The 16,667-nt window shown below is 39.3% G+C and overlaps 1 protein-coding gene and 1 long non-coding RNA gene across 3 annotated transcripts; one reads left to right on the forward strand and one right to left on the reverse strand.

Annotated features, from left to right (window-relative positions):
- Positions 1–254: 254 nt before the first annotated feature.
- On the reverse strand, positions 255–11,046 carry MOCS2 (molybdenum cofactor synthesis 2). Of its 2 annotated transcripts, none has more exons than XM_011939347.1 (7): positions 10,986–11,046; positions 9,822–9,943; positions 9,507–9,651; positions 4,594–4,721; positions 3,848–3,998; positions 2,805–2,928; positions 255–858 (listed from the first exon to the last, which is right to left on the reverse strand). In XM_011939347.1, the coding sequence occupies exons 3-7, from the start codon at positions 9,602–9,604 to the stop codon at positions 793–795; spliced, it is 567 nt and encodes a 188-aa protein (XP_011794737.1). In that variant the 5' UTR covers positions 9,605–9,651; positions 9,822–9,943; positions 10,986–11,046; the 3' UTR covers positions 255–792. The 2 variants fall into 2 exon arrangements, with proteins under 2 accessions (XP_011794737.1, XP_011794738.1); XM_011939348.1 differs by having other exon boundaries at positions 10,541–11,046.
- Positions 11,047–11,117: 71 nt separating this feature from the next.
- LOC105509857 lies at positions 11,118–16,440 on the forward strand. Its single transcript, XR_001001490.1, has 3 exons — positions 11,118–11,410; positions 13,556–14,342; positions 15,162–16,440. It is a non-coding gene; the product is annotated as an uncharacterized LOC105509857 (long non-coding RNA).
- The last annotated feature ends 227 nt before the right edge of the window (positions 16,441–16,667 follow it).

Here is a 16,667-nt window from a genome sequence, read left to right on the forward strand (position 1 = left end):
AAAATACTATAAAGCTTAACCAACTAAAAATTAGGGCATTGTTTACCTAAACATTTTAACACAAACCACGTACATTTCCTAAAACACAAAATCATAACAGGTATTTATGACAATTTTGTCCTGATTTATATATTGATACAAAATTAACAACTAATAAAAACAAAAAGTTTTCTGGTAAGATTATAGATTCTGAAATCCCAGAAATCTCCATAGTAAGAACTATTTTAGGCAATTTTAAAAAAAAGAAAATACTATTTTTAAACTTTTGAAATCAGTTTTAGTTTATTATTTTTAATATATTTCTGAAAATATGTATCAAGACTGTCTGATAATGATTTTTTAATACTTTCCAGTTCTGCCAACATTCCTGTCATGCATCCTTGATAATAATGCTATCCCTGAACCGGGACGGGGGTGGTGAGGTGGGGGTGGTGGGGGAGTATCTTTCTGAGTCAGTTAAAGTCGCTGAGGAGGGCCCATACCTCAATGGGAGTTTGAGTTACAATTAGAAATTAGTCATGGAAGGCTATGTCTACCACAGACATCTTTCCTCACATTTAAATTATTCCATTTCTTTCCTACAGTCCTCCTTCTATCTTTAGTTCCATTTTAAATAACCCGTCACCCTACATACCCATTTATCTTGCTCCTTTTTCTCCCTTTTGTCCCACTAGTATAACATAAGAGACTGTGCTTCAGTAAACTATCCTAATGTGGAGAGAAAAAAATCAAAATGTGATCAATGATAATAGTTTAACAAAGTTAAGATTGCAGGCTCTAAAAACTAAGTGATTAATTGTTGGATACCCAAAAGCACTCTTTGTTTCCTTTCCAAGATGATGACTCTTCGTAAATTTCCTAAAACACAAAATCATAACAGGTATTAAAAATAGACCATTCTAATGTATGAATACAAAATACATTTGAATACATCAGACAAATGAATATCACATCTATTTCAATGGCTCCTCTTTCAACGATCCATTAGACATTTGTATAAGGCACTGAGAGCAGAAAAATGAATGGACATGTTCTCTACATTTAAGGACTCTCAACACAACTGCAAAAATAAGAGACCAGAAGCTATAGCAAGACAGGGCACAACCACAGAAGGAAAGAAACAATGAATTCTAGTTGGGGTCATGATGAGAGACACCATGGGCAAGGTTACACAGGGGAAGACAGAAGGTTACATAGGGGAAGATACATAGAAGGTCTTTAGTTTCAAACATTTTTTTTCTTTCCAAACACACCTGCTACTTCAACATTTCTAAATATGCTTTTCCAAAGGCAAATATCTTCATTAGCTGTTAAATTACGTGATCACCTCTCAGAAGTTCTTAAACAAGTTTGAGCTGCACTCTGGTATGAGTTGTTCTGTGACATATGCACTCTACCTACCTGCCACCCTTCCCTATATCACAGATGATCTCAAAGCACAGGCCAAGACTAGAACCAGACTAGAAGTTACATAGTTTGTGGAAAGAAGTGGTAAGAAAAACATACCACTTTTTCTTCTCACTCTCTAGTCACATTCCATTTCTGTGGGGAGAGGAATTCAAATTCAACTGTTCTCTGAACTCCTGCACTTCGTCCGACTCTCTATGGACAAACAAAAGCAAAATACGAAGCCCAGCTAGTCCTCAAAGCATGAAAACAAGAATATGCCCCAACTCCTGCTCATTACCTGTATTTCTGGTGTTGCTCCCATCTACTTTCTGTCCACTGACTGTGCACCCTTTCCTCCCTGGTAAAGAAAGCTACCCCTGCCTCTCAGGCTTGCAGCAGATCTTAGAAAGCTCTTCCTACCTTCTCTCTCTGGAGGTCTGCCTCCTGTTCTGTCAAAATTGTGTCAGCCTTGTTGATAGCAAGGGAACAATACATCTGAGCTTCACTAAGTTTCCTTTCACATATTTTATCCTCTAATCCCTATGTATTCTCTTACAACAATGGGCTTCAATTTTATTCTGCAAACACGGTCACCAAATTTTCCAGGCTGTGGTTATGAGTCCAACTTGCTTATTTCTACCACTGACTGAGGCAGGTCCCCTGAGAAGGAGGGGAGAAGTGCCCTTTAAAAGCCTTGGCTCTCTGCGCTGGTCTTTTGATCTACTGAGCTGTTCATTAACTCTTCCGCTTTGCTGTCAGCAATAACGCTGAAGGCAATTCTAGACAATTCTAGACATTGAATGTGCAACCACAGAACAATCCCACTGTGAAATGTTACTACACCAGAGGAGAAACTAGGGAGTTGGGCCTTTTCATCCCATCAGAATGCTCTATTTAACCAGAGAATTACTTGCCCTTATTGACAGAAAACACGCCAGAAGTTCCTATTTCTGTTTTTAAACCCACTCACTGTGCATTTTCTCAGAGGGAGCAATATCTCACCTTTTTTTTTTTTCCCCCTAAAAAGGACCTCTAGGAAGAGCCTCTTTCACCTTAAAGAATTTCTGTTTTAGCCACCACCTAAATAGCTAATGCATTATTCTCACTCTCCAACAGAAAGACCTTCTAATTCAAGGGAATTATAATGCAAGAGAAATAACTTCATATATTAACCTCTCCAACAGTCCAGACTAGGAATTCTCACTGTTACCACTCATTGAGGCTTACTTTGTGCCATGCATTCTTTGAGGCACATATTTTTCATGCTTAACAAATCTTGGAAAGAAGATATTTCACAGATAAAGAAAACAAGATACTACAGTTAGTAAAAAGTCCATGAATATGGGGGGATTTATCTAAAAATTCCTGAGAGAAATCAGGCCCACATGGTAAAATGTATTATTTTCTTAACTTACCTTTTTCCATATGGGCACCTTGGCTTTTAAAGTATCAATGGCATAGCTCACAGCTTCAAGAGATGCAGCTCTATGGGCTGAGGACACAGCAACGATTATGCTTGCTTCTGACACTGGAACCAAGCTTTAACAAGATGAAGAGAAAAAAATCACTATCACCTCTGAATCTATGTGTTAAAGAATCTGCTGGATAGATGAAAAAAAAAAAAAAAATCCAGGTATGCATTCTTAGAATTACACTGTAGTTCTATTTTACATAAACATCCAGTTAGAAAAGAGCAGTTCATCGCAGTAGCATTCAGCAGAGGCAGCAGATGAAGCTCATGCTACAGCTAATTTGTTAGAATCTATCCACTAAACCCTTCTGATGGGCACCAAGGGAAATCCTTTCACTGATACAGCAAACGCCTGACTCAAACAAACAAGGCACAGTGCCAGGTAATGCCTAGAGATACAAAGTTATGTCCTAATGAGTATAATACAAAATTTAAAATAATAAATATCAAATAATAGGAGTGATAATATTAACCATTAATAAAACTACTGGTTATTAATAACAAACTAGTAACTAATAGAGTATGATAGATAAAGTCTCAATTACTGGCTTCTTTTTAAAGCCAAGAACTCTTCTCTTTTTAGGGGCACAAAAAGGCAAACCACTTTAATGACTTTCAGAGGCATTTATATCAAAAAGAATCTCTCACAGATTGTCATATAAACAGACTCTAGACCACAAAACAACTCTCAAAAGGCCTCAAGGCCTTTAGCACACATTAGCACAGGCCCATAGGCCAAGGGCCTAAAAGTCTTGGCATAGGTGCACTTTGTTATAGCAACAGAGGCAACAAGAGCTCTCCCAATATCAAAACCCACCAGGCAGTCACTAAAGGTACTAACAGCCATCCCTATTGTCCTCCAAAAATAATATATGAATGTTCCTGTCATGGTAATACAGAATTCCTAAGAAAGATTCAAGAATCAGAGTTAGTACAAAGATGGAAAACAACTATACTTAACTTTTAAATTGATAAAGGAAATCATACCCAAGTCTATGGAACACTGCTATGTGTTTGACTGGCCATTTCTGCCTAATGTCACTACAAATCTTTTTGACTTCGTTTTTCGCCATGGGTAGATACGCTTCATATTCTAAGCTAATGACTTTCTTCCCTTCAAAGTTATTTCTTGTAGTCCCTTTAAAAATAAAAAAATAGAAAGAAAAAGAAAACAATTAAAATAAGGTTTTTCCCTACAAAAGAAATAGTACGTTAATAAAAAAGGATTATTTTTAATAGTAAACAAGCAGCATACCAATTCTTCTAAAACTCTTTGAAATCTTCTAAAAACAAAATTTGATTAGGAAAATAAAACAGACAATCACAAAGATGATAAGGAAATAAAACAGCACTGATTAATCAAGTTTATTAAAAACATTCACCTGGCAAAGCAGGCAATACTCCTCTTCTGACTAACAGATACTTAAAAGGAAAATATTTATGTTCCCAGGACTATCAAGTACATTTTTATCTTCAATTTTGGAAAATCTAGAATTCTCTCTCCTAACAATGACTTTTATCCTACTTTTCAAAATGCCTTGTAATTTAATATAGGTTAACTTGAAGGTTACTAAAACAAAATAAGAACTACAAAAAAAGTCTACCCACCATCATGGGTAATCTTGGTTTAAAGTTCAGTATTTCAAACTCCTCCGTTAACACTGAACATGGAAAGCACATGGTAATTTCTATTGTCTTGTGCAGTGATAGATGCAATGAAAATTAACACTCACCTACAAAGAGAGATACTGCACCACAGAGCGGAGAAATCACCAACTGTGAGACTTCATCTACTGAAAGTTTCTCGGCAGTAAAGTTTATAATGTCTTTAGATTTCTCTTCAACTTCATCTATATCTTTCCTAGAAATAACACGTTAGTAAACATTAACAAAAGTCCTAGGGGTAAAACACTCAACAACTTACAGGCTCTTTCAATTTATATTTTTTTCTACATTATGTCGATGTAAAAAGAAGAGGTTGTGGCACAAAATATAAAGTGTTTACATGAGCCAAGACAAGGATAGTGGGCCAGGATACTTCTAAGATACTTCAGGGAGTTCCCTTGGGGAACACTCCCTCAGCCTTTGTTGCAAGCAGCTTTTTAAAGGCAAAGGGAACAAGAAGTGGGCTGATACAATGATACAAAGTTTCACCAAGAATTCTCACAGGCATACCGAGATAATGTTGATCACGGATTGGCTGTACACTGTTGAACTATAGGGTGGGTGTAAGTTAGAGTGTCCAGCATATGGATTTTATGGTTTCTTAGCTTCAGCTAGTCTGCAGCCCTCATAAGTGGATTCAAGGGACCACTGGCTCACACCTGTAATCCCACCACTTTGGGAGGCTGAGGCGGGTGGATCATTTGAGGTCAGGAGTTTGAGACCAGCCTGGCCAACATGGTGAAACCCCGTCTCTACAAAAAATCCAAAAATTAGCCAGTGGCATACGTCTATAATCCCAACTACTTGGGAAGCTGAGGCAGGAGAATTGCTTGAGCTTGGAGGTGGAGGTTGCAGTGAGCTGAGATTGATAATGCCATTGCACTCCAGTCTGGGCGACAGAGTGATACCCCATCTCAAAAAAACGAAAAAAGAAAAAAAAAAGGTAATGATGCAGCTTAAGAGAGTGACATGACTGCCATTTCATTCCAGTGCCTGTCAGTGCCTCTTATGTTTTATCTGAGGGGCTCACATTCCTCAGATAAAATGTATCTTTCCTTTTTTTCCCGACCATTAGATGTGTCAGGAGGCATGATTTGATCTGAATGATAAAAATAAGCAAGCGTAAAAATTAGCAAAACTCAATTATGTGTATAAATATTCATAATGAATGAGGCATGACACAAAAAGTAATCTATCATTAACATGATCACCAAAATATAATCTATCTCAATGCCAATATATTCCAAATTCTGTAATTGCTATTCATATCTCCCATCAAGGTACAGTAGAGGTTACTGCCACTTTCACCTACATGCCCATCCCCTCTCACCACTGTGGTACCAAGCACTACACCTAAAGCTGCCTTTTTCTTTATCCAACAAAAAAGGGAGAACAGAAGTGACAGTGATTCTACCGGAACTGGGTTCCCTTCACAACCTGGCAAAACCCCAGGTAAGTAACTGAGGAAATAAGGGAATGAACTGAACACTTATTTACCAGGTATTGTGCAAAGCCCTTTGCCATGCATTTCTCATTTAATTCCTCAAACATTACTACATACTCACTAAGGGCCAGAGACTAGGGCCAGGCACTAGGTATCAACCAGGGGAAAGAAGCACAAGCTCCTTTCCTCAGGGTGCTCACATTCAAATAGGAGAAACAAAGCATTACAGGAGAAACTCAGAATTACAAATAGGGATAACTCATGGAAATAAACAGGCTTCAGAGACAGAATCTGGGGTCTGGGGGAGATTCCTCTCAAGAGGCTGTATGAAAACTTGCGACCTGAAAGATAAGGAGGAAGTCTTGTAAAGAAACCAGGGCACAGGCCCCCAGGCAGAGAGAGGGAGTGGCCAATGCCAAGGCTCTGGGACAAGAAAAGGTGTGATGTTCTCCAGAACCTAGAATGAATGGAGAGAACAGGACAGGCTGAGGCTGAACTGATAGGCAGAATCTTGCAAGCAATGAGGAATATAATTATTAATCCTGTAAGATTTCATCTGAATTGAAAGATGAGAGAAAGAAGGCTCAGAGAAGTTGAGGAACTCACTCAAGGTGCTGAAATTCCAACCAAGGAGTCTTAGTTAAGCCAATGTTCTTTTTCCTATCTCCTTTCCACCACGGAAACAGCACTATTCTTCATATACCACTAGATTCCAGGATTTTTCATCTGCTGCACAAGCCACCTAAGTGTCTTCCACCTCTTTTTCTTGCAAGAAAATATAGGTAATACAAATATGGTCTATGAGCTTCAAACCATACTGAGTTCCCACAACTTCTGATTTTACAAGACTACTAAAAGCTAGCTGGCAGGTTTTAAAAATGCATAATGCCAGTCTTGCCAAACACATTAAAGTAACACACAATGCTTTTGAGTAATCTTCGTAACCTTTTCAAAGAACAGCTGTAATTACCACAATACCCCTTTAATGGTAACCTATAGTTTTCTGAATAAATTCCAAATACCAAAAAATCCAAATTCCACCTCCTGAAATCATGGTGGTGATATGGTGACCACAGTTTCTAAATAGCATTGAGATACATATCTGACAAGAGATTCTGCTACTATGTCCAGATAGTAGGCCTGAGAAAGAAGCCTAGTGTCGACATGAGGGGCAATCTGCTTTACAGACTGATTCTTCATTTCTTGTGGCACTGCCCTCCAGGAAGGTGGGGGAAAAAATGGGTAAAAAAGATAAAAAGCCATCCTTGACTTGTTCCTTTCTTTAATGGAACCAAGTTTTTTGCCATTAAGTATGATACTTACTCCTGATTTTGAATAAAAATCCTAGCAAATTAAGAAAGTCTTCTTTCATTCCTAACTGACCAAGAGTTTTATTCAGGGATGGCTGTTAATTTCTACTGAATTTGTTCTTCAGTTGACAATAAATTAAGCCTCATTCTGTCTGTACTTATAAGAAGCCTGATCTCTCTAGACTATACTGAACAATGTTCTTGAACATTATCCGACTTGTACATGGACTAAGTTGTTGAGAAAGAAGACAAAGTAGCATGGGTCAAAGAGCCACCTGCAACAAAGCCATAACAATAAAGCTATTTTCCTTTAGTCCTGGACAATGGTAAGCTTTCTTTTCAGGCATTACTAGCTGTGTAATTTTTCTACATTTCTCCGTGGCCAGGAGAGCTATCATCTAGTATTAGTAAGTGTGGTTGGAAAAAAGTACAGAGACAGTCCAATAATATGGGTTCAAATGTTGTCTCTTGAAAAGCTCTTGAATCCTCAGCAAAAAGAACAAAGCTGGAGGCATTACGCTACCCAACTTCAAACTATACTACAGGGCTACAGTAACCAAAATAGCATGGGACTGGTACAAAACAGAACACATAGACAAATGAAACAGAACCCAGAACCCAGAAATAAAGCTCCACAGCTACAACTATCTGATCTTCGATAAACCTACAAAAACAAGCAATGGGGAAAGGATTCCCTATTCAATAAATGGTGCTGGGATAACTGGCTAGCCATGTGCAGAAGACTGAAACTGGACCCTTTCCCTATACCACATACAAAAATTAACTCAAAATGGATTAAAGACTTAAATGTAAAACTGAAAACTAGAAAAACCCCAGAAGACAACCTAGGCAACACCATTCTGGACACGGAACAAGCAAAGATTTACGGAAAGCAATTGCAGCAAAAACAAAAATTGACAAATGGGATCTAATTAAACTAAAGAGCTTCTGCACAGCAAAGGAGGCTGTCAACAGAGTGAACAGACAACGTACAGAATGGGAGAAAATTTTGCAAACTATGTGTCTGACAAAGGTCTAACGTCACCTCATTAAAAAGTGGGCAAAGGACATGAACAGGAACTTTTCAAAAGAAGACAATCATATGAAAAGAAAGCTCAATATCACTGATCATTAGGGAAATGCAAATCAAAACCACAACGAGATACTATCTCACACTAGTCAGAAGAGCTATTATTAAAATAACAGATGCTGGCAAGGATGTGAAGAAAAAGGAATGCTTATATACTGCTGCAGGGAGTGTAAATTAGTTCAATTATTGTGGAAGACAGTGTGGCCTAGAGACTGAAATACCCTTCAACCCAGCAATCCCATTACTGAACACATGCCCAGAGAAATATAATCGTTCTGTCATAAAGACATATGCACAAGTATGTTCACTGCAGCACTATTCACAAGAGCAAAGACATGGAATCAACCTAAATGCCCATCAATGGTATACTGGGTAAAGAAAATGTGGTACATATACACCATGGAATACTATGCAGCCATAAGAAAGAACGAGATCAAGTTTTTTGCAGGGACATGGATGGAGCAGGAACAGAAAACTAATGCAGGAACAGAAAACCAAATACCGAATGTTCTCACTTATAAGTGGGAGATAAATATTGAGTACACATGGACACAAAGAGTGGAACCACAGACACCGGAGCCTACTTGGGGGGGGGGGGAGGAGGGAGAGGATCGAAAAAATAACTGATGGGAACTAGACTTAATACCTGGGTGACAAAATAATCTGCACAAGAAACCGCCATGATACACGTTTACCTATATAACAAACCTGCACATGTATTCCTGAACTTAAAAGTTAAATAAATTCTTTTTAAGTTGGCTCTTTCACTTATTAGCTATGTGATTAGCTATGTGATCAAAGGCAAGGTTTTTAAGTCCTCTGAATTTGTTTTTCCACCTGCAAAATATGGATATTAATATGTCACTGTGCCTGACAGGTAAGATCTCAATAAACCATGTTAAATGAAACATATCAAACTGATATGTTTATTGTAATTAAACAGCTTACAATAGACTTGATGCAGAGATGGTGGTAGATATTCATAAATTTATTGGCACCAATGAAGAGTTGCTGTATCAATAAAGATTTGGTACAGAGAGACTTACAAAGAATATACATTAACAGCAAACCACATACACTTTATCATCTGTATGATCCTTCCCCCACAACTGATTAAGAAAAACAAATCTCACATACCTAGACGGCTCAAAAGCACTATCCTCCACTAATGGGGGGGATAACGGCAATTTCGTCTCCCGGTTGAAGCAGGAGGAGCTGATCTCCAAGCTCGACATATTCTTGACGAACAGCAAATATTATCTGATTTCTAACATCAGCCAATCTAAAGGGGAAAAAGTATGACTCAAAGTATCAATGCTATGATAGACCTCAAATCTCTTCAGCTGCAATTAGAGATACTCATCGAAATTAACCTTATTTTTACTTTTATCATTTATGTATTTTGAAAATATTTAAGTGTTACTCATATGCTTTCTACAAATTTTTCACTACCCAGGATGTCGAGTTTCTATCTCCTTCCACAGCTGCAACGCTTTTATTTCTTGTGGCACAGAAATGGTCTCTGAACGAACTCCTGTTATTTCAGCACTTTTTGCAAAATACAATACTTCAACCTGAAAGTAAAGAAAATGCTTTTAACAACTCATACTCGTCTTCTGACTGTCAATGTTGAGCAGTTTTCTCATTTTCCAAATGTATTGCTTTAATCAAAGACAAATTTTATAAAGAAAACTAAATAACCCGTAAAAAATTTCATTATTATCTACAAGTTCAAATTCTGAAAACTTGTTGTTTTAAATATAATTCAGACTAATTTCTGGATGCCTTTTAGTTTTATAAACTTAAGTGTGCCATCATTAAAATCCTAAGTATTTACCTTCTATGAAAACATGTTAAGGCTGTCTTTAATTGACATAAAAATATAGCACCTTTTATAAACGTGTAAGCAAAGAACAAATGTCTGAGTCAAGAGATGAGTTACACAAATAAACAAATAAGCGAAAAACCTGTTTCTCACGGTTGTCAAATGACCTTAGATTCCGGTCTGCATAACACTGTCCCCAGACGCTAAGGATTAAGTTATGCAACATAGTACATCTGACATTTACAGAAGCAAGTAGGTTTGAAAGCCAGGACAGACGGGTATTTGCTAGAACGAAGTTGTGCCAGCAGCCTGGTATGTAAGGGATCCGATGAAGTCAAATAGGCACCTGTCCCTCCGTGCAAACTACTCTTTACGAAATAGAGGTTTGCAAATAATCAAGAATGTGGAAATCTACAGATGAAGCAGAAATGAGGTGCATTTCTTTCCAGATTAAAATTTTAGCTTCATCAAAACGAATAATCTGGGAAAGAGGTTGGCCACAAAAGGTCGAGGCGTCTTCAGAATGAACCTGTCCTTGTTGCCGTGAGCGGACAGGAGTTCTCGGAGTGGACCCGACTTCTGCTGGGGCAGCAGCAGCAGCAAAGCCCTGAGGGCCCTAGGGCGGGGGCGGGGGCGCCCCCAAACCGAAGATGCCGGCCAGGGTGGGTGTGAGTTAGGGGCTAGTGGGGAGGTCCGACTGACCAGGGCTGGGTCTGTGAAGGGAAAGGGCAGGAGAGACACGTCGAGGAGGGCTCCGGACCCAGGCCCTCACGCACACCCGCCACCCTTACCTGGCACAGCGGCACCATCCCGCCTGGGACAGCAGGACCAAATTACAGCCGCAGACGCGCAGGCGCGGGGCCCAGCCGCTGCGCAGGCGCAACCGGAGGGCGCTTGGCCCCCGCCTACGCCGTCACGGAGCATGCGCCCAACTAGCTCCGCCCCGCCCCCGGCTCTAGCTGGCGGACTGTTCTATGCCTGGATTAATGTTGCTTCTGGGATGGGTCTTGGCGGTGAGAGGGAGCAATCAGTATGGAAATGGAGAAAGGGCTGACCATGCATGTCCTCCCCAGGAAGGAGGTCGTGGTGTAGGCGAGCAGAGGCCAGACTCCCGTGGACACTTGCCGCCTGCGTTATGGAGGCTTAGCTAATAACCTTGCAGGGGCCTTCGTGCTTTTCCACTCGCTCACCTTTAGGCTTCTGACACTTACCTACGGTATGTGAACCTCGAAAATTTGAGACAGGTCTCAGTTAATTTAGAAAGTTTATTTTGCCAACGTTGAAGACATGCCCTTGACACAGCCTAAGGAAGTCCTGAGGATATGTGCCCAAGGTGGTCAGGCCGCAGCTTGGTTTTATACATTTTAGGGAGACAGGAGATATCAGTCAATATGTAAAAAGTGCATTAGTTCCTTCCAGAAAGGCAGAGACAACTAAAAGCAAACCCCGCCCCCCCCCAACTGGGGACGTCCAGGTCACAGGTAGGTAATACACAGATGGTAGTATTTTTTTTGTAGTCTTTCTAAAGGAGGCAATCAGAATATGCATCTATTCTCGGTGAGCAAACGAGGAGGCAATCAGAATATGCATCTATTCTCGGTGAGCAAACGAGGTGACTTGAATAGAATAGGAGGCAAATTTGCCCTGAGCAATTCCCAGTTTGAAGGGGCCCAAGATATTTTTCTTTCATAGATACATGATTAGTGTTTCTTAAAGACTTGAAATATCCCACCTGGTCAGAACGTTCGAACTGTTACCACTTTTCCTGTTTACTGGCCGCTCGGTAAATTGTCTGTATACTGTCCACCCAACTTTCCCAATTCTTGCCAACAAGAACTCTTGGCTTTAAATTGCTTGCATCATTAAGTGGATGTAAGTTACACGTCCCTTTCCTTAGAGCTCACAGTCCTGGTAGGAGAGTTTTAAATATGAATGATAATTCCCTGTAATACTAAGGATATGTATCATTTCAAGGGTGGAAGGGGAAAGTAGTTGTGTCACCTTGGGAGTGTGCTCTAGTGAGTCTCACTGAGAAGATGCTGGAGATAAGTCTGCTAGAATAGTGGCAGTAAATGACAAGAGTGGGAGTAGAGCATGAGGAAATTTCACTTGCCTCTGACAAGCCACAGGGATATGAAGAAGCATAATGAGTTCACGGAAGCGCAAGTAGTTGGCAAGACAGGTGTGCCTCCAGCAAAGAAGGAGGTGATGAGAAGTGAGGCTGGAGAGTCCTTGGTAGAAAAAATTGACAAGAAGCAGTTAATACCAACTTATATCCTGGTAAAGTTGCTAAACATCAAGGATAAAGAATTATATTCATACCCAGGCATAAAAATCAGGGAATGATGATAGCGGCCTTAAGACTCCTCAGTGCCATCTGATGCCAGCAGGTGGCAATGTGCAGTAGATAAAAAAGGCTGAGAACAAAAGCGTGACCCTGTAATATTACATACAGCGAAGTAGTGGGTCATGATTCTCCTAAATCAACAAAAACTCAAAAAATATAATACCCAAGAACCCTTTTTAAAAATCCTTCTTGGGCAAAACGTCCACTCAATCAAGAGTAATCAAAGTAAATAACTCAACAATAAAGCTGTCATTGAAATTTTAATCCATTCAGACAAAACTAAGACATCAATTATGGGATTATGATTATAAAATAAAATGTAAATGACATCAGAATATTTAAAAAAATGGAAACTGTCCAAAGTGGGAACACATAGTTACAAAATATCGATTCAGGTTTCTTAATATTTTTCGTAATCTTCTTTATTTTAGAAAATATTTTAGGAGCAATTATCTCTTACAAATAAACAATAATCTGATAATTTGTAATCCTGTCAGTTTCACCAGTTATTTTGTTGATAATTTCAAGTAAATGTATGTCAATAATATTGCCTTGCTTTCATTTTTTTATTTTCTAATTCCTAATGAGGTGAATCTTTTCATATTTTCATTGGGCACTTATACTTCTCTGTGAAGTTTCTGTTCACGTTGTTTATTCATTACACTGTAGATATGACACAGTTCTTTTTTTTTTTTTGACAAAATCCAGCCTCATCTATAATTTGTGGATATGCAATCAAAACTGATACCAAAAAATTCCAGGCTTATTCCATAGGCTTTGATTTTACTTTTCTTATGCATTCATTAATTAAATCAGTGAATAATCACAATGGTATATAAATTATTTTAGTAATAAGAAAATGACTTTATGAACATTTGCATTTCACTTAAGCTACAATTTTTTGTGAAAACATGGTTGGAGCCACCATTTTCCCAGTTATTTTTACAATAAGGAATCCTGTTTGGTTAAGAAAAAAAACAAGTTGAGGCAAAAACATTTCCATTTTGTTTTCAGATTTAAAAAGATGAGATTCCATGAGACTAGAAATGTAGGAGCATCTCAGACCTTCACAGAAGGCGCTATTAGAAGATCAGAAGCATAACTTTGCTTGTGAGAGGTGAAGCCAGCTGGACTTCCTGGGTTGAGTGGGGACTTGGAGAACTTTTCTGTCTAGCTAAAGGATTGTAAATGCACCAATCAGCACTCTGTAAAAACAAACCAATCAGTGCTCTGTGTCTAGCTAAAGGATTGTAAATGCACCAATCAGCACTCTGTAAAATGGAACACCCAGCACCCTGTAAAATGGACCCATCAGCAGGATGTGGGTGGGGACAAATAAGGGAATAAAAGCTGGCCACCCCAGCCAGCAGCGGCAACTCACTGGGGTCCCCTTCCATAAGCTTTGTTCTTTCACTCTTCACAATAAATCTTGCTGCTGCTCACTCTTTGGGTCCATGCCACCTTAAAGAGCTGTAACACTCACCGTGAAGGTCCGAGGCTTCATTCTTCAAGTCAGCGAGACCAAGAACCCACCAGAAGGAACCAACTCCAGACATACTTGTAGTAGCAAATTATCAAAAACATTCATTGTGTTTTCTGGAATACAATTTTTCCCAGAAACACCTGGCAGAATCAGAGTCATTGTGTCAAAAGAAAAATGTTAGACAAATTAAAATAAGCAAAAAACAATTTGTGAATTGAGTCCTTCTCCCAACCATAACAGGTTCAAAGAGACTCCAGTGCTGCCACATGATCAAAGAATTATGGACAAAAAAAGCAAATTTTAGGAAAAGAAAATGAGGTACAGAAACAGCTGGACTGGTTACAGCTTGGTGTTTACCTTACTTGAAGAGAGTTTTAACAGTTGGCTGCCTTTGATTGTCTGCAACACAGTGATTGGTGTAAGAGTAGGTTACAGCCTGTTTACACATCCAGTTAGGTTACAGTTCACTGTGTGTTGAGAAACCTTTAGGCCAAACTTAAAATTTGTAAGGAAGCAGCGTCAGGGATTTAAAAGTTATTAGATGTTCCATCAGTTGTTTCACCAATAGGTAATAGGTTTTTTTGGTTTTGTTTTCTATGCTATTAAAATAGTATATAAAACTTGCCACCATTGATTCTGATTTATTATGTTACAGTTCAGTCTCTAATTGAACTGAGCCTATTTTTTTCCCTAAAATCCAACCTATTCATCCATTTACACAGATTTTTTTAAAAATCTAAATATTTTATATCAAATTGCCAAAAATGTTTAGTCACATTCTTTTTCTATTGCTGCCCATATATTTTCTGCCATCATTTTCAGCTACTAAATAGTATCTAGTCCTAGATATCTGGTAGACCATTATCAGGAACTCTTCGTGAAATGCTTCAGAGACCTTGTTTAAGTCAATAATAAAGTTGAGGTTTATAATCATATCCTGTGACCAAAAAAAAATACATGTAATAGATTTTCAAATCTCAGCCCATGTCTACTCCTTTATTTCCCAGTGTGGCAGAATTTTTGAGCAGTGAAAATACTTCTATCTGAGGAAGTTTGGAGTATGTAGTGTGAGATCTGTAGACATTGGACTGATGTCATTAACATATTTTAATATTTAAATTCCTTATTAAAAAAGAGATGATGCCGTAGTTACTTTTTGAAGGACTACTGAAGCAGGATATTTCCCTGACCCCTTCATGGGACCCACGACAGAGGTTCCTTGTTTATTCAGCCTGCTGCCCACAACTCCTCACGGGAGGGAGCGCACAAGTGAACAAGGGTGAGGACTGGAGTGCACCAGCACTGGAACAACCCAGCTGCTTCCGCGCTGTTGGGATCAAACTCCACTCACTTGGACACACTGTGTTCCACCCCTCATGGGAGGGAGCATGCAGGTGAGAGGATGCAGGAGTCAGGGTGAGACTTTTGGGCTCCAGCAGGAGCAAACTCTGTGCAGGGCCCTGCAGCAGTGACTGAGGGGCTGCCTGTGACTCCCAGAGCCTCAGAGGATGTGTTACAGTGCCCTTTTAGCTCTGCCATCCGTAGGTGGCTTAAATGTAAACAGCTCAGTGGGCCCTTTGCCTTTTTGCATGAGGCAGCTGCCCTCCACCAGCAAGAGTAAAGGACCAGTGTCACAGCCTTTTGTATTTGCACTCATGGCTCCTGAGCTCTTGTCCTGCATCCAGGAAAAATGAGGTTACACAAAAGAATTGAAGGATGGTAAATGTGGGATATTTTATTTCCAATGAAAGTGGCTTTCAGCAGGAAGGAGAGCAGAAAAGGGGATGGGCTGGGTAGGTAATCTTCCCCTGAAGTCCTGCCATCTCTGGCTGGATTTTTCTCCAAAGTTATACTGTCAAAATGTCCCTCTGAAATCAAGCCACTTCTTTCTGACATCCAGCCATAGTCCCTCACGTCCAGTTGCTTCTCCTCTCTGCTGGCTGAGTCTGTGGTCTTCATAGCACAGGATGGCGGGCAGGGTGGGCCATGGGTAGTTTAGGAAAAAGCAACATTTGAGCAGACAAAAGGGAGAGAAGTTCTCACTTTGGGCTGCGGCTTCAGGCTTTTTGGCTTGAGGGTGGGGTTTTGTCAGGGACCCTCCCTTTCCTGCCTAAAATTTCTCTGCCTCCTGCCTCTATCATTGTATCACTTATTTGAAGTAAACCCATCTGGAATTACTGATTTTAACAAATCACACAGAATTTCAAACACCTTTCTATGCAAATGACTTGCGAAGACATAGAGTATAGTATGCTGTTAACAAACAGCCCAGCAGTGTGCCTTGCGCCTTGTAGGTGTACAAAATATTGTTAAGTCAATTTTATAATTGAAGGAGGTAACTTTAAAATGCTGCATCCATGTTGTGTACTTTTATTCATCGGTCATTTTAAATAAAAACAAAAGCCAGAATAAACCATATGTATTGTACTTGTTAGTTTATTCAAGGAAATTTAGGTCAAAAGAAGCACACCTCCTTGTGGTTGGTTATTCCAACTGCAAATCATTCACGTTAAAATGAAAGAACATGGCTACAGGAGCTTTTTTTCAAATATGTTCTTCACTGATCATTTTCTAAAATGTATATATCAAATCCCCCAGTTTCAGATGCCAGAGGAAAGCCAGATCTTGAAATTTCATTTTTGC

This window comes from Colobus angolensis, unplaced genomic scaffold (genome assembly GCF_000951035.1).
Source record: "Colobus angolensis palliatus isolate OR3802 unplaced genomic scaffold, Cang.pa_1.0 Scaffold180, whole genome shotgun sequence".
Lineage (NCBI taxonomy): Eukaryota > Metazoa > Chordata > Mammalia > Primates > Cercopithecidae > Colobus > Colobus angolensis.